We start from the raw sequence: 25,068 nt of genomic DNA on the forward strand, positions 1-25,068 counted from the left end.
ATTTGCACATTTAACGATCATGATGGCATGTATGGTGGATAGAGTACTGTCCGCTGAACAAGCTTTAGGGCAAATACAGTTGCATCTGTTCTATCAGGTTTCATTTTCAGTGAGAAAAATAATAAAATATATCTTAAAGACCAGAAATACATTAAATATTTTGGGATTTCTTTGTGAGGTGTCTTACAAGTTGGTTGATTATAACAGGATGAAACCATACCAGACTATTTTCTGATAAAATATCAATGTTAATAGTTTCCTTTGGTTAGGTTACATGCACAAATTAAACCTTTTACAGCTTATAGGTGCTGCAGCCACCACTAGAGCTGTGCCGACATTATCTAAACCAGTGGTTCCCAAATGATCCAGACATGGGGTCCAGATTTCTCCGTAGTAATTGGCTCAAGGTCCACACAGCTCAATACATTTAGTTTACTGTCTTTGTCGAGTAGCTGCATTAGTCACCCACTCTACAGCAGGAAACGGCACTTTGAAATAACAGCCTTGTGCCAGAAATTCACTGTACTTTAAAAATAAAGTGTGTTTTTTCACTTGCGACCCACTTTTGGACCACGACCCACCAGTTGGGAACCACTGATTTGCTTTCTGTGTATTTCAAGTCACATGACAGCCTGTGCTCTCTTTCAATAGATGAAATTGTTGTGATTTTTGATTGAACGCAAGGCAAGACGACAACCATTCTTAGTAAATTTTTTATCTGAAATGCAAACACATTAAAGGACAAACATATCACGAACACAATAAATACTGTAGATCTACAATATAGAGAAATCCTGCTGCATGTTTCAGCTCGATACAATCATGTCGAAGAAGCAAAATGCATTCTGAACTGTGAGGCGATTTTGCAAAAGGCATCCTAACCCTGTCAATCCATGCAGTTAAGAATACCATACAGACATCAGTATTGTTTTGTGATCAACCAGAATGCTGATAACACTTTCCAATAGTGAGTGAAATCACAGAGTAGTAGTGGGAATGAAGTTTGTGGAAGCCATCCAAATTTAAAACCAGTAGAGCTTACACACAGTGTAAATCTACCATAATCAACATGCACACAAGAAACTATATCTGAAAACAATATGGAGATTTTATTGTTCTGTCATGCTCTAAAATACACAGTCCAGGTGTATTAAAGGTTGAGTTCAAAGTCACTGTTTGGGACAATCAGGATTAGCCACAGTTAAGCAGACAGTTCTCCAAAGATGGAAGTGGACAGGTGGAGAAGGGAGGTCCTATGCTGTTGCTCCACACAGTCTGACAGTGGTTGAGATGTCTTGGCTGTCCTCTGATCGGCCTGTCATCATGAACGGCCAGGTCTGTTAAAGCAAAGGACAGTGGGATTAACATTATATCATGAGATAATAATAAAATTCAAGACTATTAAAGTTGTTTTCCACATGATGGTGTGATCTGTTAAAAGTTAGCACTGAGATATTTCACTGTTGATATCTTCATACCAGGTTGACAGGGTGCGCAAAGCTGTTCTCGAACCGGTCCTCCTGCAGCAGCTGTCTCAGGTGCGAGATGTAGCTCGAGGCGAGTCGAAGCGTGTCCAATTTGGACAGCTTGGTGTCCGCCGGTACCCAGGGCAGGCTGGTTTTTAGTCTGGAGAACGCTTTGCTCAGCACTCTCATCCGCGCCCTCTCCCTGGCGTTGGCCGCGTTTCTCTGCGTCTGCCGCGCTTCCTTCTGGTGCGCTTTGGAGAGTTTGCGCTCGTGCTTGACCCTCCCCTCCGCGCTGTCATCCTCCAACTCCTCATCCGAGTACCTGCTGGGGTTAAAGCAGGTAGTCCTCTCCAAAGCTCCGTGCGCTCCTCTCCTCCTGTGACACGTCTCATAGTCCTCAGCATCACTTGCAGCAGAGCCAGTGGACATGGCTGCTCCACCTGTGCCCTGGAGGCGCAGTGACACTTTCGGGACAGCAGTGACTGGAAACGTAGATTCTCAGCTTGATGAGATTTTTGTGAAGGACACGAGATTAAAAATCAGACTGTGGTCACTTTTAAACTCCCATTTGGTAACCCCTGCAACTTCCTTCGCTCTGAGATGTCACCACCTGACAATGCTGCCACTGCTTGAGGTCAAGTCTGGAAATTGCAGCTCTCTCTAAAACTGAAACATGCCTCCTTGCTTTGCTACCCCTCTAATTTAAGTGTCCTGGACTTGGCATCTGTGCAGTTTTTCCCCCTGAACATTTCTCCTCCCCCTTTTTCTGCAAGCCACCATGACCTCAGTTAGACCACAGCTCTGTCTCTTGTGTCCTGTGTATACTGTTAAAGACATACATTGCTCATCTGCAGCCTGATAATTACATTAAACCCTGTAAATGAATGGTTTGTTATGGGCAAATCTTGTGGGAGGTGTAAAAAATTCCAAACATCTGAGGATTGATTTGACCAAACAGAGCTACTCCTTCAGATATGTTGGGCATAACTTCCCTGATAATAACACAAACAACATTTTGCAACTTTTAAGAAACGCACATATCGTAAACATTTCCCAACGTTGTCGGTTCCACAGATGTGTTTCGGTAATAGAAATGTCTTGAGGACCTTATCAAAAGTGCCTAATCCTTTGCTGGTTTCACAGAGGGATTGGGTTTCCGCAGATGGAGCAGCCTTTCACACGCAGCCTGCGTGCACCAGCCCCAGCTGTTATCGGTTCCCATGACATCTGGAGCGTTGGCATGACAAGGGTGTGGCAGAGGCGAGGAGGCACCATCTTCATTCCCATAGTGTTGCAATCATTTTGAATTTCCTGTGCAACTTGTTTTGTATTCTGCAAACTTTTCAGAGATCATCCGCCTATAGAGATCAGACAGGGGAGCACATTTTAATGTGCATTGGGATCAGGAGCTAACAAAGAGGGAGGAGAAGATTGTTTTTGACCTCTGAGGATACAAGATTGCAAAAATATTGTTTTTGCAGATATACTGCATGACAGGTTTCTGAAAAAGAGTCTATGTCTCTAACCTTCAGACAGAATATCTGAGGAGCCTGTGAGATTTGCAAACATCACAAAGTCAAATACAGCGAGCACATTTCATATTATATTCAAAAATACAAGTCAAGCTTTGGAGAAGACTAAAAGAAGCTTGGATGTGTGGATTTTGTGTCCACAGAGGAACCCCCTTTTACTCTCTCAAGATATTCCCAGAAAATCCCAGGTCCCTGTTAGCTATTACTCCACTTAATGTGCAGAAATAATGTGTGAAATTCAGATTTTTTTTATGACAAAGGCAAGACTCTGCCAAGAATTACCTAACTGCAGCTGAGATGCATGCTTGATTTTGGTAGCAGGCCATGCCAGGATTACTAGAGAGAAAAACCACTGTACGCTGCACTGGGCTGAATGCTGCACTGTGCTCCAACAGTTCCCAGGACGGTGTGTAAATTATTCCAAACAGCTGGCTCAAGTCCAGCCGTCTAAACTGCTCATATCTTTTAAAACCTAGTGTACTTGTTCATTACTTCTTTATATTGATTTTCCTTTTCAATTTTTCAGTGTCATAATGAAAGTCACTGTGATTTTGAAGTGCTCTGCATTTTTCCACTGCTCAAATTTCCCTCTTTCACAGAACAAGAATGCTCTCTAATCCAAGGACACATTCCCATGCTTCCCACAATCCCGCTCTTCCATGCACAAGAAGCCCTGACATCAGCTGGACCTTGGAGGGATGCTTAACTTCATCCTTGGATGTGTCACGAGGTTGAGATATTAAGTTCCCCTTGTGCTGGTGAGACAGACAGAGAGCTTCAGGCAGGCTGCCATCTCACCCCCCCCTTCACTGCGTCCGTCAGCGAGGTGAATCGCCTGACTGACACACTTGAAGGTGCAAGCTAAGGCATTCTGCTGTTGGATTTACTCCTCATTTCATAAGCTGTCATCTTTTTTTTTTTTTTTTACGTAACACGAAAAAGTTATTGGCTATGTGACACATATCTCAACCTGCTGCTTCATTCTCTGTCAACAAGAAGGAGGCTGAGATGAAACAAGAGCGCTCATTAGTCATTCAGTAGATGTAGCTCCTCCAGTAAAAGTGGAAAATATTGTTTAAAACACCAGTGTAATTGATGGTTACATGGTTATTGTATTTGCCCTGGGAATAATTAAATTCAGGCCCAGCAGTAATAAATATCACTTAAAACTCGACTTGAAGGGAGCGCTAGCTTTCGTCTATCAGCAGAAACTTTCAGGGGTCGCGACCTCTATCGGGGCCCTGTGCCGGAGAAGCAGAGGGACAGGTGCAGGCTCATGATGTCAGAGGCCTCTCTCTGTTTCTCTCCCAACCTCCTGTGATTCCCATGATTGCCACTGAAGCTTTAAGCTGGTGTGTGACAGCAATAAGAGAGGGCAGTGCACAAATCAAAGGCAATAATACATCAAGTTGTTCTATCAGTGTGTCATGCATTAACCCAGCCCAGCCCAGACATGTTCAAACACTACTACGAAGAGTCCAGAAATCAGTTCATATCATTTATATATCTTTATATAATCTTCACAGGTTATTCATAATGCATGTATAAATGTCATATATTAGAAACATTAAGGTAACTGCTAATTAAATAATGCATCTTGCCTTTTTTCCAACTTTAAATTAAACACTTCAAATACACTCAGTCATACTTCAGGTTAGCAATAAAATCTCTCAATCATCGAACATGCACAGTGGCACCTCCTAAGGGACGGCCAGAGGGGGCCATGGCAGGCAGTTATCACTGTCGTTAAGAGGCTGTGGCTCACTCATATTTTAAGCTAGCAAAGGTAGTGGTATTCTTTGAAACAAAACAATCTACGGCCTGCACTGGTACCACTGGTTTTGCACCGATCGGCAAAACTTGTTAGAAAGTTAGGCCATTTTCACAGGGGTCTCTTGAACTCTCACCTCAAAATATCTGAATGACAATGGGTTCTATGGGTGCCCCCACGAGTCTCCCTTAAAACTTAAACTCTCCGTGCAACACATCAGTCTCATGAGCCCGGTCTTGGGTTTGACTTGTGGCATCAGAAACCAATGAAAAAAGGTAGCCGTTACATTTTAACGGCGACTGGCGGCGTCAGGGGGAAACGCGTTGGGACAAGGACGAAGGTCAAGGTGGCAAAAGTCCAACCAGGTCAGGTGGGAGGGGTGGTGGATGGGTCCAACAAACACAGACTTTCACCTGAGAGAATGGTGTTTGTGTCCCGTAAGATTCTAAAGCCAAACCCTGTTCTTTTTTCCTAAACCCAACCGTGTGTTCGTGGTTGGAGGAAAGAAACGTCGATTCACGGTGTTGTACTGACATAGTGTGTTTATTTTGAAAGAGACTGTATGTAAATGTTAAATTTCCTGTGTAAACAGAAGTGTATTTTGAAAAAAGACAATGCATGTAACGGGCAGAGCTTGACACGGTGCCCCAGGACGTCAACAACCAACACACCCAGGGTACCTTGCATGTCGTATGTGGGCGTGGAAAGTCTATTACCAAGCATGTCAATATGTGACGAGGTCGGAGTGAGAATTTGTTGGTCTCATACTCTGTATTGGAACTATGTTAAATTGCATCCTCCAAACAAACAAACAAAAAAATGGTATATCTGTCATTTTAAGGAAAAGGACAGCTAGCCTATTTGAAGAACAATGGATCACATATATATAGATATATCATATATATATAGATACATTCAACATACAGATATATATCCAGATTTGATATCAATGTCAGTGTTTTGATTGGCCGCTACCTCGGCCAGGTCTCTCTTGTAAAAGATTTTCAATCTCAGTGGGACTTCCTGGTTAAATGAAGGTTAAATAAATAAAATAAATAAATAAATCCATGCATATTGGTATAGATTTCATACAGTGAAGAGATACATAATTTTGCTTTGATTTCTTCCTAGAAATCCCTGTTAAAATGAACATGCCACAGGCGTCTGCTCAGCTCTTAGTGCAGCCTTAAACTCTGTCTGTGCCTCAAAATGATAATTAATCCAAGAAAAACTAATTCCTCTTACTTTAAGGATATTTTACTGACTTTTAAGAAAGGCAAAGCATCATATTTTAGAGATATAAGAGCACATGTTGCACATAAAGGCACATTACAACATTTCAGATAGTATGGCAACACTGAATACACACCACAACATAAGTTTCAAACATGTGTCTATGAGTGGGTCACTGGGGTAACTTACTGTTTCAGTCTACAATGAAACGTTTGACAATAACACGACTAATACTACAGGTTTGACTATGCACCAATATTTAGTAGCCTATCAAACCACACAATAGTCAAGGCAAGATAAGGCAGTTAAAGGCACTTAATTAACTGTTACATTATATTTAAAGTGGATATGAGTGCTTAATCTTAGCATAAGGAATTACATTGTTCAATCATCACATGATTATGTCTGCTATACGTATGCTTTTATAATGCGGTGATAATTCACTTGTTGTTGGTGTGCTGAGACATTACATTTGTCTCCTCCTCCTCAGTTCCTTTTGGACTCGATGGCCTTTATCAGCGGGACCCACCGCGATACGCTGTGCCCTCTCGGTTTGGCCTTACTCAAGCTCTGCCACATGTTGCCTCTGACGTTCACAGGGCCGTCGTACTCGTCCGCCTCCGAGGTGATCTCCATCTTCTGAATGATGAGCTTCAGGAGGCTGTGCTGCTTCTCCATCATGCCCAACACCTCTTTCATTCTGAGGAGGGAAACATCATAGTGAAGCTCTTCATTTAAACTTGAGCAGATTTATAATCAGGCGTCCTGGGGGCGACACTGCTGACTGGTTCATGTGCTTATTATAGAAAGGAATACAGTGAGTCACATCTTTGTGTGACCTGGTCAAAGGGTGTTCTTCTTTGCAACCACTAGGGGCCACTCATGCATAAAAAACTACTATGGAATTGGTTAATATACCACAGTCGTTTCATTCCTTGAGGTATTTCACTGTGTTTGAAGTCCATGATCTTGGTAGTAAGCATATCTTTATGATAACAGGGAACAGAAATCTGACTCTCATGTGATATCATGTGGGTTAAGCGCTCTCTACCTCCGCTTCTGCTTTTGGAGCTCTCCCTCCAGCATAGTACAGGCCTGTGATTTGACCTGCAGACGATTCCAGGCGTCATTTGGGTCCTCCTCACCTGTGAATAGCTGCCTTATGAAGTTCTGTCAACAAAAGTGAAAGGGTTAAGAAAGGGAACTGAACTAGGTTGCAAAGACAAACTGATATGTTGTATAGTGTTTTAAGCGGCAAATATAGAGAATAAACATGTAAATATGGAGAATACTCTGGAGCATCTGCGATTGGGGTAGATGACGAGGTAGGGTTTGTCAACGCGCTTCATAAACCAATAAGGCAGCTTGTCTTCCAGAGCGGTGTGGAGCTCAATCTGGGGTCAGAAATTCAGATTTTCAGTCAGAGGTGCCACTTTAAAGAGGAACCTTGTAATGACAAACTTAGTCAACTGTCATCTGCTGTGCTTGTGGTTATGTGTCCATCAAATATAGCCATAGCAGTCTAGGGAGGCACAGGATATGAAGGATAGAAGATGTATGGGAATAGCTTCTATGTTTGAAAATGCAAAACACATTAAAAGAATAAAAGCTCTAGGGAAAATATACATACCTGCATGCCTATTCTCTTTAGGGCAGCATTTCTTTGTACTTCCGCAATGTCTCCAACTGCTAAACCAATCTACAACATGACCAAAAACAGATAAAAACCATGTAATCTTTCCGGAAATTCAATAGTAGCAATTAGTAGTGTTTATGTGAGAAGTAGATATTGATGAAAATGGACAGAATGGGCTGTCAGAGCACAGAGACGGTAGATACAATGCTACTCCCTCAAGAAATCTTAGATGAGTACGTAAATGTTCTCCTGTTCATCTAATATTCAATTCAGAGTATTGAAAACCACATTTATTTGGCATTGTTAGGGATCCTTGATTTTCAATTAGAGCAGCCCAGATTATTCTGGTATGGATTTAAATGTAGAAGATTTGTCAGATAAACATTAATTCTGTGAACTCTTCCTCAGCACAGTATAACAAAAACAGGATTCAAGATAAGTAATGCTTTTCACATCAAAATCTCACCCTACCTAAGTTACATAACTAAAGAATAGTAACAAAAGATAATTTTTGTCTCTTTTTAGGTAGCAGGAGTGAAAATGAGTCATCCTCAACATTTGTTGTGTTATGGATTCAGGATGATGATGAAGACAGTTGGAGAACAATTAGATGCAAAATAAGATGACGGCTCTACAAAATGATTTTTTTCCTAGCAACGATCATATTTTCTGTCATGTTTTCCCCAAATGATTTCCAGATTTCCAGGTATTCTATTACCTCAAATGTCTTGTAAAAGACTGGGTATAGCTGCTATACATGAGAAAAAAATCTCCCCGATGGAGTATCCCCTCGAGCCCTCCTAGGTTCAGGTAAAGCCCCGAATATGTACAACGTCTGGCTCCACCCCTGTCAGAGCACACTTACCATCAGGTTCACCAGAAGTATTGGCATGAGCAGAACAAACTGCACAAAAATGATGTAAGTCAGGAGACCGAAAGGAAGCTCACGCTTCAGATAAGCATCCAAGAAGTTATTCTGGTAGTTCAATTCCCCGACCATCATCACAAAGGTTTGTATCACTGAGAGCGGCACACTGTCAAACTCTTTCTGAGGGTGAAAAAGAGAGAATACCAGTTTTATCTATCATGGAATAAAGATGATGATGTCAGTTGTTGATTTAGGGTGCTTTCAGACCTGGAGTTGTCTTGCTTTGGTCCGAATCAGCGACTAATTTTGTCACAAAGTTGCATAATTGCCTAGAGTCGTGCTCTCACAGCAGCATATACAAGCAGACCAGATTAGCGCTGGTCATCGTGGACTATATTGCTGTCATTGTTCATTTTAGTCAAACCATACAGTTTGAAAACGAGGAGCAGCAACTAGAAAACAATGTTTTGATGCATTGGATGTTGGTCCGGATCAAGGTCGGAACACATTCTTACCACAAACGAACCGCACCAGCATTTGTTCGTAACTGCACCGAGACCACCTCTTAAACAAGGTCTCGGCCCGGTTGTTTTGGTGCGCACCCGAGTGCAATTGCTGTGTTCACACCTGCCCAAACAAACCGCACTTAGGGGGCAAATAAACTTGAGTTTGATTGAACCGAACCCAATAGGGCAGGTGTGAAGCACACTTAGCCATTTGGTCAGTCTCTCAAATTCTTGTCGCTACTGCTGCCATCATCAATTTGAATGAATCATTCAACATTTTGGGAAATGTGCTTATTCGCTTTCTTGCCGAGACTTAGATGACAATTGACACCACTCTCATGTCTGTTCTGTAGGTTACCGCCAGCCACCAGTTAGCTTAGCTTAGCACAGTGCATTCATGCTCCCAAGAGAATAAAGCCTTTGGTTTTAATAACAAAATGGCCTTTCATCCATCCAAAGTATAAACTCCGCTCTTATTTCCACATCTGATGATGACAAAACACTAGAGAATAACAAAGCTTTAGTCTTAATGAGGCTTGATTATTGCTCTCTTACCTGGTTGAGCATCAGGGCATGGAACGCCAAACTGAATGCTAACATCAGGTACAAGAACAGCATCACGATACGGAACAGTGTCCTCATGATCTCCCAGAACATTACCACATAGATGCCAACACCCTCAAACCTGGAGAAACAGAAAATTATACCAGTTATTGGCCTCTGTGCCATAAAAAAGACATTATGTTTAAATAGCACTATTAAGTCAGAGTGAACAGTACCTCTGAAGATAAAGGAGAAATCCAATCCAAGAGGATAAAACTGCCATCGCCCCTGCTTGCCAGTGTAAAGAACCCTCTACATTGAGCATGGTGGGAATGATAAACAGAAGAGAGAAGACTGCCGAAAACCAGTCACTCTGGTTGGAATAATCCTTGAAGTAATTCCAGCGCTTTAAATGACAAGAATAAAAACCCATCACAAACATGGAATAATTAGACAGACCAACAACTGGCAGGCATTTAAAGGAATACTTCACCCCCCCACAAACATCATTACCATTTGTATATTAATTACTGTTACAGTGAATTTGTAAAGAAACCTTCGTTTCGTTTTTTTTATCATTTGCCTTCAGTGAAAAGAATCCAGAACATGAGAAAATTCTTGATGAATTGTCATAGGGGGCCGCATCTAACAACAGCAAAACTAAATCAAAACATCCATTTACAAATAATAATGTATAATCCAAGTCTCATTAACTGAGCCATATGCTGCTCAAAAGACAGCCCTTTCTGACAGAAACCGAACTTGGAGTGAAACTTATCTATGCTCTCTTCAAAGCCAGACTCCATTGACAAAAATATTAATTTTACCTCGCTAAACACGGGAGCTGCTGTATGATCCATTAATTTGTTTGTGTTATTGTGAGACTTTGGTGTTTTAAAGGGTTAGTTCGGATTCACCAAAGTCACACAATAACACAAACAAACTACCTATCGAGGTAGCAGTAAACCAGCAGCTCCCATGTTCAGCAAGGTAAAAACTGAGCATAGCGTTAGTTCAGGCAGGGCACGATGTCAAGCTCAGCTCACATCCCGGCTACATCAGCTCACCCAATCAACTGATGGAGCAGCTGATTGATGGAAGGGTGTCAGCTGATAGATCACATGATTCCTTTCTATGCAACCAACTGGTGAATCTCATTCAGAGTGCCTTATTTAAACTGCTCTGGCCTGCCTACTGTTGCTGCTTCCTCTGCAAGCTGCTTTGCAACCTGTCTCCACCCCAGCTGCTCCTTTTCATGCTGTGTCTGACTTATCAATGTCATTTCTCTATATTTGATGCTGCTCTGTTCTGTTCCTGTGGGGCCTTTGCTGCTGCTCTCCCTGCCTTAGGCTTTCAATGTAGGCACATGGAAGGGCAGAGAGGTCTGCTCTCTCTGCCTCAGGCTTTCCTCATTTGCATGTGGAAGGGCAGAGAGGTGTGCTCTCACCTTAGGCTTTCCACGTAGGTGTGTGGAAGAGGCTTTCTGTGTAGGCCTATGAAAGGCAGAGAGGCCCCAGAACAGAGCCATAGTGCCAAATATAATACCGCAAATGGAAATAAAGTTTTCTTTGACAAAAGTGTTCCTGACTGAATTATTATTTTGTCAGAGGAGTCCGGCTTTTACGAGAGCATAGACAAGTTAACTTTTAGTTCCCCATCGAAAAGGGATTTCTGTTTGTGAAGTACTGAACACATGACTGGATAAATGAGACTTGGATTATAGTGCAGGAGTAGTGTGAGAGTTTGCACACAGATGTTTTGATGCAGTTTTGCTGTTGTTAAATGCGGCCCCAATTTACCTCAGTTCATCAAGAATTTTCTCTGTTTCTGGATTCTTCATTCACAGGAGGCATGCAAGAAAAACATACATACATACGTTTTCTCCACACATAACACTTGGTGAGCAACTGATATACAGATGATCATTTGGGGGGGTGAAATATTCCTTTAATTCAGCTCAACTAGCCTGATGTACTCTTAGACAAATGTTCATACAAACAAAATTTTAACTGTATACTACTTACATACCATGTCTATGTGGAAGTGTCCTATAGGTATAATCCAAATGACTAAGGTAAAGTGTGGAGGTGACATTCTGACTATGGTCATTCAGCGATCCCGCTCATCCGTCACACCTGATTGCTGGTGTGTCCACACAGAGCAGATTTATGAGCTCATGCTTCATGTGAGGTAATGACACTTGAGTTACAGTACCTGTTGTGATATCTGCACCACTTCCTTCACTATGGAGTACACGTTCATCACCAACACCATCACCATACAGAGGCTCAAGAACAAACTTTGCTGTAAAATGAAGGGTATTGAGATTTACTTAATCTTGGGGGATTGCATCATAATGTTGATACATTTGGCAAATGGAGTTTAACTTCTTTAATACTGATTGTCACTGTCATTTGTACCTGTAGAAAAGATGTGTGCACCATGATGATGTTGTGTGTGCCCTCCACAGTGGTGTTCAGACTGGGCCTCAGAGTCACTATCAGGTGAGTGAGGGGCAGCAGGCCTAACAGGTAGAAAAACATGTTGAGCACATGAGCCGTGCTCCCATATGCCACCCTGTGGATAAAAGCAGAGAGGGTTTACTAGGAGAATGACATGATGGTAAATAATGCATTCGTATTTGGTGCATTCAGCAGAGCAAATCATCTTTACTGCATTCTTATTAGTAGTCACAACATGTCAGAATGAGAAAAAACACTCTTGAATACGCACCACTTCATTGCCAGGTACTTTTTACAGACAGGGTGGTTGAGGAGTTCAATGCGGTTGTACTGCACCATTGCCTGCAGAAAGGGTTACAGAATAATGGCACATTTTCTACAAGCGGTAAAGAACAGCCTGGAAAGCTAAAGCCTAAAAGGTTTAAAGTACAGTATGTGCATCTTATTCATCTCCTGTGGGCATAATATAGGATGACATCAGCAGCCAGGAAGTGTTTCTAATATTTGGTGGTAGATGAGATTGCTGGTGGTTTTGTAATACCATGCCACTGTGTTATTAAAGTAGAAGTGAAAGTTGCTGTGTGAATGACCATATAACAAAGATTACATAATGTACCTTTAGTTCAATGATGTGACACAGCCCTATTAGACTAGCACACCCACTAAAGCATATCTGTGAACATTCTCATGCAGATTTAACCCATTTTGAATTAACTGTGAAATGAGAATAGCCAATATCACAAAATGAATTTCCATGCAGATGAATTCTATGGAGCTTGAAGTAGGTTGTTCCTTATGCTGTGTTCACACCACAAGCAACACAGCAACAGGCTGGAAGTCATTTTCAATGGAAGGCAATGACACAAAGCTACAAAGTGACACCAACAACTGTCGTTGTGGATGGCCTCAAAGTTTGCAGCATTTTTATAGCAGTGATGCATCAACCAATCCAATGTTTCTAGCTGTGCTTTAATTCAGCTAAGTTAGCTGATGCCACGCTAGCTTTATGTGCATTGCGACAAAATATGACATTAAAATGGGGCTTTTATCAAAAGCAAAACAAAAAGTGGCGCTGTAAAATAGTAAAATATATTTGAGCTTTATGTTGAAAGGAAACCGAACAGGTCTAAATGTGCAGTCATTAATATGTTGAACAATGTGCAGGGTTAGCGAGTTAGCTTGCTAACTAGGTTGGCTATGCTAACAAGTAAGCTTGCCAATAGACCAAAACTATTGTTCATTTTACAGTTGCAAAGACCTGCAAAGGATGCTTTTACCCTCCCTTTTAACAGCTTATTCAAAACTATTTTTTTTTTTTGCGAGATTGCAGTGCTCGTGTTGATACAGGACCATCACTGTCATTTTGACCCTGGATGATCAGTTTGTTGATCCAGGACCATCGTTCTCATCTTTATCCTGGATAATTTATTCATGTTGATCCAGAGCTAGCATCACCATATTGACCCTGGGTAATTTGTTTATATTGATAAAGGACCATCATTAACATCTTGATCCTGGGTAGAGTTGCTTATGTTGATCCAACCTAACCAAATCTATCCATGATCAACATGGAAAAAAGGAGGGACATGTGTTAACTGCAGGAATTTGCAACTTAAAAAATGCTTTTATCCTTGAACAATATTGTAGTCTATTGGGAAGTTTGCTCATTAGCATAGCCAACCTAGTTAGCAAGCTAACTCACTAACCCTGCAGTAGCTTATAAGGTTTTTGTGCAATGTTACTGAGGATTTTGTTTAATTGTATTAACTTCAGTTTGGGAAACTAGCTTAGCGCTAAAGAAGCACAAAGGTATTTGAAAGGGGAGCGTACCTATGTTCCCCGGGTTCTATGTTCCCCGCTTTGTATGGGACCCCAAAAGGGTCCTATGTTCCCCGTTTGTACGGGATCGGGGAACATAGGACCCTTTAAAAAAAAAGGGTTCTATGTTCCCCGCTGTTGCCAGGGAACATAGGACCCTTTTGAGAAAAAGGGGTTAGGGTTAGGGTTAGGGGGTTAGGACCCTTTTTTAAAAAAAAGGGCCTATGTTTCCCAGGTCCTTTTGGGGAAAAGTGGGGAACATAGAACCCTTATTATTAAAAAGGGTCCTATGTTCCCCGCTTTGTATGGGACTGGGGAACATAGAACCCTTTTTAATAATAAGGGTCCTATGTTCCCTGATCGGGGAACATAGAACCCGGGGAAGATAGAACCCGGGAATATAGGGATGACCCCATTTGAAAGAAGCACAGGAGCAGCACACTGATGATGTCAGATGGCTGTGATTGGTTGATTGCAATGTTGGCCGAGGAACATGAGGAACGTGATGTGGGATGATGATCCGGGGGCATGTCCTACTTGGCAAAATCACATTATGTAACATGTTCTGTCACAAGATGGTGATTTTTTTGTACCTAAAGTTTGCAGTGATGGCAGTGAAAGCAAACAAAACTTCCCATGCACTATCAAATTATCTTTTTTCCTCTGAAACTTTTCCTTTTATGGATTTCAAATCTATAGCTAGCCTAGCCAGGGAGACTCAAGACTAAGGGCCTGTCCCATTTCTACCCCTTAAATCTTCCACTTGGTATTGAGTGCCCTACAATGTCTTCTAGTTCTGATCGATTTTGTTCAGGTATGTCCATTTGTTTAAATATTTTGACGCTGTGTTCAACCAAGTTGCTGATGAGTTGACGCTAGTCCAGCCATCTGTTGTTTGTGTAGCCTCCATTCCGATCGCACAGTAAAAAATTGTTTTCCAAAACGTACTGAAGTTGCTGAGCAAAATTTCAAGTGTGGATCTGGGCTCCCTTGCAATCTAGGGCGGGTTTTAAGTGTTTGAAACCACTTCCACTACCTCAATTCTGTTTTGGGACACCACTTGCCTAAACGTGAATGTGCACAACAAAGTGCAAGTGGGTGTTTCTAGAGGAAGTGTGGGTTTTGGGACCGGCCCAAACTATCACTATTGAAGGTCAGCAAGAATTTAGAGAAAAAGGGGCCAGGCCATAGATGTATGTTGACAAAATGTTAAAACATTTTTTATTCTGTGCATAGGCTTAGCTAGCTCACGCCTTTAAAGAAGACAAAAATCCCCTGTCACACATGCCTATCACTCAGTGATGAGCTGACATTGTGACCCTGTCTCATCTTCCCATAAGCTGTCCCCTGATTTATCCACTGCTGACAGGTAACAGCTCTGCCTGATAAAAGGTGTTGACCACTGGGACCACATTTAGCAGCTTGTTCATAAACATGTATGTATGGTGGTGTTAACAGGAAAGCAGCAGCTTGACCTCACAGCTCATTTCCAAGTGGCCCCTCGTCGGGGTTGAGGAGAAAGACTGATCCACAGTCTGCACCGAGCAGCGGGCCTCGCCCTTTCCACACTGCAGTTTGCTAGCCTGCTGCTCTGAGGCCTCTCTCCCTGGAGGGCAGTGACAGCTGGGATATGTTCTTTTGTAACCTTTCATGGCAGCCAGAGGAATAACAATCTGACAAAGCCACCAACCTTGGCTATATAGCTGGAACTCTTACTGCAGAAAAGTGTCACCACTGTCCCTTATGGATGAATATCCTAATCCTGATCACACGAGCCTGTACAGTACATGTAAAATGTGAGCCCCTGGATATATAAAGGTGAGTGGTGAGCCTACAGAGCCTCATCAGACGCTGATGTGTGACAGCAATCTAACTTTAATACTCATCAGTCATAGGGAAGTAGAAAACTTGCATTTCACTGATATAAAACCATATTTGAGAAACAAAATTAAAGTTGCTTACGTTGAGTGCAGCTAGTGGCTGAATCCTCATTTTGATTTCAGTTTTGCTCCTCTTTGAAAGGGGAGCTTGGAGCCATGCGAAATTATATTCAATCTACAACACATAAAATATTGTTAATTTTTTTTGCCTGGCATCTACTCTATACAGTACTGTTTTTATAATGCAACTTGTTGGTGAGTTACATGATAGTCAGGACTGTTGTGATCATCATCCGATTCTGTCACACAGCGGTCCAACAGGTGCTATTGAAGAAAACAGAGACAGACAGTGACAGAGAATCAAAGGGCTTTACACTTGCTGAATGCTAAACTAGAACTGACAGCGAATTGCAGAGAGAGACATCTTATGAGGACTTTTTTTTTCTTTGCCTATGGCAAACCTTGTAGGTCTCGGGCAGAAACTCAATCATGTCTAGTATGGGACTTCGCTGGCCAGAGCTGGGGGTGAACAGGCTCAAAGCCTCAGTAGATCTGGAAAAAGAAAAGCACAAATTAATCTTAATGTCACTACAACTTAAGACTTTGGAACCTTGGTGGTGCCCAGTGGTACTTCTCAAACAGCAACCTGCACTACTACTCCCAGAATTTAAATGACGAATGCAGCTAGAGGAACAATCTGCAGTGTTAAAGTTACTTTAAAGGGACAGTTCACACCAAAATAAAAAATACATATTTTTCCTCTTACCTGTAGTTGTATTTATCCGTCTAAATTGTTTTGGTGTGAGGTGCTGAGTGTTTGAAATATCAGCTGCAGCAATGTCTGCCTTCTCTTAAATATAATGGAACTACATGGCACTCAGCTTGTGGTGCTCAAAGCGCCAAAAAGTACATTTGAAAAACTCTGTCTCTTTCCAGAAATCATGACCTCAGGATAATCCACAGACCTTGTTGCAAGCAGTTCCTTGTAGGAACTATTTTCTTTCTATAGAATTACACCCACTGGCCATATCACCACGAAGAAGGAAGCGTGCATCTACTGCTAGCTCACCTAGCACCACTGAGCTAGCTAACGTTACAGCTCTGCTAAGGAGCACAAATTAATATTTACAGCTCATGCTGTCATGAGCTTGAGCCTCTCGTCCATGAGTAGATGCAAGCTTCCTGCTGTGTGGTGATACGGTTTATGGATGTAGTTTGTTGGTAAGAATAGTCCATCCATTTTCATCCGCTTATCTGGGGCCAGGTCGTGGGGCCAGCAGGCCAAGCAAAGCACCCCAGATGTCCCTCTACCAAGCAATGCTTTCCAGCTCCTCCTGGGGGACCCCAAGGCATTCCCAGCCCAGATTAGATATGTAATCCCTACAGCGTGTTCTGGGTCTGCCCTGGGGCCTCCTACCAGTGGGACATGCCTGGAACACCTCTAACAGGAGGCGCCCAGGAGGCATCCTGATCAGATGCTCGAACCACCTTAACTGACCCCTTTCGACACAAAGGAGCAGCAACTCTATTCCAAGCTCCTTACCCTATCTTAAAGGCTGAGCCCAGCCACCCCTTGGAGGAAACTCATTTTGGCCACTTGTATCCATGATCTCATTTTTTCTGTCACTACCCAGAGCTCATGACCATAGGTGAGGGTTGGGAGGGATGTACCCGTAAATCCCTCACAAGTAAGGGGAAGAGTTTTTTTTAAATATATTTTTTTTTAGCACTTTGAGCACCACAAGCCGAGTCCCATCTAGTTCCATAAGAGAGAGAAAGCAGACATCTCTTCAGCCAGTATCTCCAACATTTGGCAACCCATAGTAAAGCAATTTCGACTGATAAATGTCACTGCAGGTTAAAAGAATAATACGTCTTTTTAATTTTGAGATGAACTGTACCTTTAAGATGAGTCTTTTACTTTTACTTGACTTTTATTCCTCTCTGGAATAGACACTTGTATTAATATCATACCTGTCACTGTCAATTACAGCATTGACCACATCTTTTCTCCCGTTCTGCAGAGCTTCGTGGAGGAATGACGTGTCATTCTTGTTTAAGGTGAGTTCTGCTCCCCGAGCCAGCATCAGCTTGACTGCAGCCACGTGTCCCTCTCTTGCTGCGATGTGGAGGGCAGTGCTCTGGTATATCAGCACATAACAGTAGACAATACCCTGCATTCACTGTAGAACTTTGTGTGATGTGTTCAGTGCTACTTGTAGTTATTAGTGCTGCAATGTTTGGAAAACACCTGAATATATACTGAATTCTGCTAACTATTCACAAACTGTAGAAATAAACATATAGTCTCAGAATTGTTGTCACAAATGGTCAAAATGAGTCAAGGATTTGGATAATGTTGAACTTTTTTTGAATACATTAATTCATACCCCATCTTCATCTGTTTTATCCAGTAACTTGGGATTGGCTGACAGCAGAATATCCATAGTTTGTGTGTATCCTGCAGATGCAGCATGGTGCAGACAAGTCCACCCCTTGTAATCGCTGTAAGCAAGAAGCAAAGCAGAGTAGAGATCTCACGCACAACTTCACCTACTTCTGAGGTGCCATGAGAAGATAGAAAGTCTGAAGAGGTCAGAGCTCTAGCAACAACGTTATTGACCACAGTGTTGTTCTTTAACTTCTGACTTGTAAAATTATTTTAAAGACATGACCAACTAATTAAAGCTCATTCAGGAAGACTATACTTTTGCATGTTTAGGTCTTTCATTTATTTCTCGGACCATCTACTCCTCACACACATGCTCAGTCACAATTTCTGGCTGCTATTGTCTGGACCTATCAACTGAGCTATCAGCTGTACAATCAGCTAATCACATTTAACCAATAGCACAGCAACACACCATCGTTAGCTTATCATCTTGCTATGGATTCTCTTTCTGTCTTTAGTATGTCCAAACTGAAGTTGTGCACACCTGTCACCTCCCCATCACCTTCTAGTCTTTGCAGACTCATCAGCTTCATCAGCCTCATCAGGCTCATCAGCCACCACCAGTGTCCGGACCCCATGGGGAGATATATCTGCTACTCAAGGCAGACGCCCCTCGATTACAAAATCTCCCTGTAGAGCAGTGATACTCAGCTTATGGGCCAAATCTAACCCACGATAGGGTGCCAGGTGGCCCCCCAAACCATTTTCTAATTTCCAATTAAGATACACTGATTAACATTGGGGATTTTTGTACCTGTAATGGAAAGAAGGTACCGGAGTGCATAAACAACATCAAAATAGAGCTTGTGTATCAAAAATGTGTCAAGGAGGATCCCTGGAACCTGCCAACAGAGGTCCATGCTAAGCCCCGAATTGTCAAAGTTTGGCTTTGCCTGTCGCTTTCCTTGTCTTTCCTGTTGTTTCCCCTTCCTGGTGTTTCATGTTTGTCTGTCTCTGTGTGTTCCTGGGCGTGGACTGTTGGTTCCCTCCTCCTGCCAATCCACCTGATCCTCTGCAGCTGCTGGTCCTACTCACCTGTACCTCATCCACCAACTAAGCCACCACTGTACAAAACCCTGGCTCAGACTTTACAGACCCTGCCAGATCATTCAGTCTCCCATGTGGTACAGACGTCAAGGCCATCTTTCTGTGAATTTTTTGCTGGTTTGCTTTTTTGGTGTTTTTTGGGCATCGGCTAATTTGTTTTCTCTGTCTCAGATTCTCCACACCTACTCCACCAGAGAATCTACCATGACCCGCTTCGTCTCAGTCCCTTGCTACCCAATCAGATTGTTCGGCCATCAATTCTTCTGTCTGCCCCGCTCAGCCAGACTCCTGATTGCCTCAGCCAAGTCTTCAGCCCTCCAGCAACATTTCACTATAAACTGTCCTAAACCTTTCTCTGTATCCAGGTTGTGCTTGCTTTTTGGTCCAAAATCGAAGTGCCATAACATGAATGTCCTTAAATCCTAGAAACACCCCTGCGTACACCTAACCTATGGGCATTTGCTGCCTCTTGTCATTTTGCAAAATTGGTCCCTGGGCAAGGCAAGTTGAGTATCCCTGCTGTAGAGTCTAAGTGCCTATACAGTAATCTGCATTAACCAATTATCTTTACTTGATCCATCTATCGCCCCTGATGACATTGCAACAACTGTGGGTTGGTAAGTATAGCTAAACAGAACATAGATGACAGGTTATCACATCATGCTTTTGTATTTACAGTTTGTACGTTTAATGTTTGTCCCTGTATGCACACATGTTTACCAGTGAAAGAGAGCTCCTTTGCGCAGCAACAGTTGTACCACCTTGGTGTGCCCCTCTTTTGAAGCCAAATGGAGCGGTGTCAGGCCTCGCTCGTCACCTTCATTTAGCAGACGAGAGTCTGTGATGGTCTCCAGTAATCTCTGACACGTATTGATGCGCCCATACCTTAAAGAAGAGAGGGATGAGGAGAGGCAGTACGTTATGGTGGAACTTTTTTTTCACTGCTCTGATCTGTTGATCTCTGAAATAGAAATGCTTTCTGTGCAAGGACCACAGCACAGCAAAGCAAGAGATCCAAGGGCAGTTACAGCACAGTTTATCTTGGCGATTGAGTATCTTGCTCAAAAAAACACTTAAAACTGCTGTTGCAGGTCTTGAACCTGTTGGTAAAATATTGTCAAAAACTGTCGGGGAATGTTAATGTCTGATGGTGCTGCAAGCTCCGAGAGGACATAAACAGAAGTGACACACTGGCTTGCCATGATCTTTCTTTGTCTCTGAACGTTTTAAAGAAGGTCAGCAGCACTTTGTGTCGGTGCAGTAGGACCAGTGGGGAAAGCGAATGAGGTGTCTGTAAGAGTTAGTGTATGATATCACTGTGCGGCCTTCATTTGCCCTCTAATTCTAATGACATAGGTGTACATGATAGAAAAATCGATAACAATGTTGTTGAATGTCTGCTCATTTCACTCTATTAGTGACATTTCTTCTCACATGCATCGCTAATTGAATTCTATTCTTGTGACAGCTCCTTTGGGTCACTGTATAATAGGTATGTCACAGCCATTAATCATCAAAAGGCTTCCGAGCACAGAAATGGCCTGACAGATTAAAACAACGGAGCAGCGAGGAGACAGTTTTAAATGTAAAATGTGAAGCACTTTGTGTTGCATTTAATTGTGAATGAAATGAGCTTCATATAAATAAAGCTGACCTGAATAAATGTAGGCACACTCATTTTTCATCTGACCACTTTTGTTCAATTACATAGATAAAAGTCTTGGCTTAAGGAAGATCATAACTCAAAGTCCTCTGAGGAGCCATTTTTGATTAATATTTTATACTCTTGTGGTATCATTGATCAATAGACAACATTTGTTTCAGAATAACTACTGGGATTTAAAGACAAGGAAGATATGTAGCTACCCTTCCCCCCTTTATAATAAAGCTGTTTTCCCCAGCATAAAAAGTATGAAATTCTTCTGTGTTTGCTGCTTCTCTGCAAATTGATTGTTGTAGCTTTAAAACAACAAAATATACAGAAATAAAATAAAGTATATACACTGCATGCCAAACTTGTCACTGTCAACAGCAGTGACATTCCTGGCACTTCTTTGATCAAATTTGCAAACTTGGAGCAACTTCGAGTGAAATTCAGGTCAAATCAGCATTGTTTAAGCCAGTGGTATGGAAAGTCATGCCCTCGGGGACCAATCGAACTCACTGGGCAGCAAAGTGCAGGGCAGACTTCTTGTCCTTGGACTTGCATTCGAGGCCGACCTGCCCCGAGAGGCCCAGCATGTTCTTCACAGAGTCATGGATACCCAGTCTGCAGGCGTAGTGCAGTGGCGTGCAGCCCTCATTATCCTCACAGCTCAGCAGTGCCTTCACACTGCTCGTCTGAAGTTAGACACATTACAAACACATTTATGTACTCAGACATTACAATGTATTATTAATTTGTGTATTAAACAAAGCACAAATGTAAAAGACCAAAGTTTGCTGCAGCAACATAAAGGGCACATACTGTATGTAACTTTTACCATGGCTACAGTTATGCACATAAACATACACTAACCAGCCACTTTATTAGGTACACCTGTTCAACTGCTCTTTAACACAAATAGCTAATCAGCCAATCATGAGGCAGCAACTCAATGTATGTAGGCATGTAGACATGGTCAAGACAACCTGCTCAAGTTCAAACTGAGCATCAGAATGGGGAAGAAAGGGGATTTAAGTGTCTTTGAGCGTGGCATGGTTGTTGGTGCCAGACGGGCTGGTCTGAGTATTTCAGAAACTGCTGATCTACTGGGATTTTCACACACAACCATCTCTAGGGTTTACAGAGGATGGTCCCAAAAAGAGACAATATCCAGTGAGCAGCAGTTCTCTGGGTGAAAATGCCTTGTTGATGCCAGAGGTCAGAGGAGAATGGCCAGACTGGTTCAAGATGATAGAAAGGCAACAGTAACTCAAATAACCACTGGTTACAACCAAGGTCTGCAGAAGACCATCTCTGAACCAACAACACGTCCAACCTTGAAGCAGATGGGCTACAGCAGCAGAAGACCACACCAGGTGCCACTCCTGTCAGCTAACAACAGGAAACTGAGACTACAGTTCACACAGGCTCACCAAAACTGGACAATAGAAGATTGGAAAAACGTTGCCTGGTCTGATGAGATGGATTTCTGCTGCAACATTCAGATGGTAGGGTCAGAATTTGGTGTAAACAACATGAAAGCATGGATCCATCCTGCCTTGTATCAACGGTTCAGGCTGCTGGTGGTGGTGTAATGGTGTGGGGGATATTTTCTTGGCACACTTTGGGCCCCTTAGTACCAACTGAGCATGGTTTAAACACCACAGCCTACCTGAGTATTGTTGCTGACCGTGTCCATCCCTTTATGACCACAGTGTACCCATCTTCTGATGGCTACTTCCAGCAGGATAACGCACCATGTCACAAAGCTTAAATCATCTCAAACTGGTTTCTTAAATTAAGAGATTCGCATCATGGATTTGGTGTACCTAATAAAGTGGCTGGTGAGTGTACACCGACACTCATACACATGCTGAGATTATATAAATAATAATATTTGAACACAGGTACAGAGAGACTCCATTCATATCCTGTAAACAACTACCAAGTGTAAATCTATCAGCCTTCCTCTGTGGCTCATTGTGAAGCCATCACTGTAGCTTTAGGTAAAGCTTACAATGTTTTAAAGGATCATCTGGCTTAGTGAGAGTATAATGAACTTCATCATCCGGGCCCTGAATACATACTCAAGGCAAATTGATCAAGGACATTGCAGTAATTAAATTCCAATCTTAATGACATCTTTGTCTGAGCAGCATGCAGTGCATTTGATGAGTCACAAACAGGCTGTATTGATTGAGGCTACCTGCAGTACTTCCTCTGGCAGGTTTTTCAGACCCTTCGGCTGGAGAATGGCCAGGTGAAGGAAGTTGCAACCACATCTGTCTTTCACATTTACATTTGCCCCTAAAAGATTTAAACATATGCACATGTACAACCTTCATTATCCGGCATTTTATAAATAATATGAGCATTGCTGGGGTGAGGTACAGTACTCACCTTTGGACAGGAGCAGAGCCACAGTTTTCCACGCTCCACAGCTCGTAGCCAACAGCAAGGGAGAGTGTCCTTTACAATCAATGCTGTTAAGGTCTGCACCCTGAGGAAACAGTGTACTAAAAGCTTAAAATTACCTCATTAATTACCGCATTAATTTTAACACACATTGCTGCAATTATTCCAAACAAATGAGACTGTGGAAAATTAGCAGTGTATTAAATTCTACGTTGCATTTCACATGTTTGTTAAACCCGAGTGGAGTTTGCATGGAGAGAGCACAGTGCACTGTTATACTGAACAAACCAGGAGCAGGGTGCTGTTTTACAGAGCAAATAAAGCCCCCTGAGTTTCCCATAATGTCACATCAGATGTGTAATGTGAGGTGTGTAATGTGGCATGTGTCGCTTGCACAATTTCACGGATAATGAAATGAACATTAGATAAATTTTGGATATTGATTTTTAAGATTTTCAAGCGGAGCAGCCATAACAAGGCACGGGGAAATACAACAGCAGAAGTGTAAAGAATGGATTAAACAGTGTGTTTGTCTGCTTTAATTAAGTTAGACTTTATTGATGTCTTTGCTCCAGCTGTAGGCTAACCAAGTGATACGCGTCCTCCTAACATACAGAGAACAAGTGAACTCTGGCGAACGAAGCACAAGAAAGTGTCCAGATACTATAAGCGACAACCACATTCAGAGAGCCAGCTGATCCCTGAGCAAGTCTAAGCAACAGCTTTGTCAAAGTAGAGCCAGGGAACATCTTCATTTGAAAACACCAAAACAATCTGATGTTTGCGAGCTGGCTTGTCTGCATCAAGTTCAATTTGGAAGTTACTTCCAAAGCAAAAGTGCATATCATTAAATCATTTTCTTGAGTTACAGATTCCTTTCAGAGAAACCCCCATTCACATCTAGCACATCTACTAGCCGATATATCAATGAAACAGAAGCTAAACAGAAACAGATGTTAGCTATTGTTAGCAGCTATATCCTGCTTAAATTTGCTAAATTTGGAGAAGTTTAGACTCCAGCAGCTCAAGCAAACATTATTGGAAATAGCGTTCACAAACAAATGCACTAGTCCGCTGACATAGTTAAATACTTTGAATGTTAGCACTACTCTACCCTGCAGTACAAGAACTTTGCTATTTTCCTCTTCTCTTGTACATGAATCATGATGAGGATGCTAAAAAGTCAGCAATATGCAATGTTCTCAAGCAGCTCATTCAGCTAACATTAACCTTGTTAGCCTGCTAGCTTGAGCTAATCAAAACTTGGTAGACATAGCAACATCAAAATCTTTTTTAGTGACATAAATTAGTACATTTTTATATAAAAGGCAAAGATGGAAACATCCGACGAGGAAGGGGACAAGAAGCAACGTTGTATTTTTGAGAAGTTAAAATGTGAATGATTCTGAAATATACAATAATTAAATAAACAACAGACCTAGAGTTGTCTTGCTTTGGTCTGAATCAGGGACTCAGTTTGTTACTAAGTTGCATAATTGCCGTCAGTCAGTTTCAGATGAAGCTGGGAGCCTCTGCAGTTGTGGCGAGTAAAAGCCCCGCCACTATTTGTTAATGTTATTACTTTATGACAGTCTCCATTATGAGGACGTAACATTGTTTGCTAGCTTGATGCTAATGGCAGTACTCAGCAGGTTGACAAAGTGCCTCTGCTGTTTCACACCATCATTTCCTGCTCTGCGTGGTAACATCCCTAGAGGAAATATTACGGTACATACAGTTGTCTACGGCAGCAGATCGTTCTGTGTTTCTACTGGTCAAAGTGACGGCTGTGAT

At 42.1% G+C, this 25,068-nt stretch overlaps 2 protein-coding genes across 2 annotated transcripts in view; both read right to left on the reverse strand.

The window, feature by feature from the left end:
- Window positions 1-996: 996 nt before the first annotated feature.
- On the reverse strand, window positions 997-2,039 carry LOC125881820 (musculin). Its single transcript, XM_049565187.1, has 2 exons — window positions 1,479-2,039; window positions 997-1,337 (listed from the first exon to the last, which is right to left on the reverse strand). Exons 1-2 carry the CDS (start codon window positions 1,893-1,895, stop codon window positions 1,254-1,256), a joined length of 501 nt encoding a protein of 166 aa, XP_049421144.1. The 5' UTR covers window positions 1,896-2,039; the 3' UTR covers window positions 997-1,253.
- A 2,600-nt stretch (window positions 2,040-4,639) lies between these two features.
- Window positions 4,640-25,068, reverse strand: part of trpa1b (transient receptor potential cation channel, subfamily A, member 1b) — a 32,810-nt gene continuing 12,381 nt past the window's right edge. The window contains exons 11-29 of the mRNA XM_049565000.1: window positions 23,260-23,359; window positions 23,066-23,166; window positions 21,379-21,554; window positions 19,935-20,099; window positions 18,106-18,220; window positions 17,690-17,856; window positions 16,177-16,267; window positions 15,980-16,039; window positions 15,798-15,890; window positions 12,289-12,359; window positions 11,976-12,132; window positions 11,770-11,859; window positions 9,792-9,961; window positions 9,568-9,697; window positions 8,504-8,686; window positions 7,633-7,701; window positions 7,295-7,396; window positions 7,054-7,172; window positions 4,640-6,702 (exon numbers count right to left, since the gene is read on the reverse strand). Coding sequence (XP_049420957.1) covers window positions 6,489-6,702; window positions 7,054-7,172; window positions 7,295-7,396; window positions 7,633-7,701; window positions 8,504-8,686; window positions 9,568-9,697; window positions 9,792-9,961; window positions 11,770-11,859; window positions 11,976-12,132; window positions 12,289-12,359; window positions 15,798-15,890; window positions 15,980-16,039; window positions 16,177-16,267; window positions 17,690-17,856; window positions 18,106-18,220; window positions 19,935-20,099; window positions 21,379-21,554; window positions 23,066-23,166; window positions 23,260-23,359 — 2,373 coding nt within the window. The 3' untranslated portion in view covers window positions 4,640-6,488. The remainder of the gene's footprint in view (window positions 6,703-7,053; window positions 7,173-7,294; window positions 7,397-7,632; window positions 7,702-8,503; window positions 8,687-9,567; window positions 9,698-9,791; window positions 9,962-11,769; window positions 11,860-11,975; window positions 12,133-12,288; window positions 12,360-15,797; window positions 15,891-15,979; window positions 16,040-16,176; window positions 16,268-17,689; window positions 17,857-18,105; window positions 18,221-19,934; window positions 20,100-21,378; window positions 21,555-23,065; window positions 23,167-23,259; window positions 23,360-25,068) is intronic.

This window comes from Epinephelus fuscoguttatus, linkage group LG21 (genome assembly GCF_011397635.1).
Source record: "Epinephelus fuscoguttatus linkage group LG21, E.fuscoguttatus.final_Chr_v1".
Classification (NCBI taxonomy): domain Eukaryota; kingdom Metazoa; phylum Chordata; class Actinopteri; order Perciformes; family Serranidae; genus Epinephelus; species Epinephelus fuscoguttatus.

Coding starts and splice junctions, on each gene's coding strand:
- LOC125881820 (XM_049565187.1), bottom strand. CDS start 1,895: ATGTCCACTGGCTCTGCTGCAAGTGATGCTGAGGACTATGAGACGTGT. Junction 1,338..1,478: donor TTGCGCACCCTGTCAACCTG/GTATGAAGATAT, acceptor TTGCTTTAACAG/ACCTGGCCGTTCATGATGAC.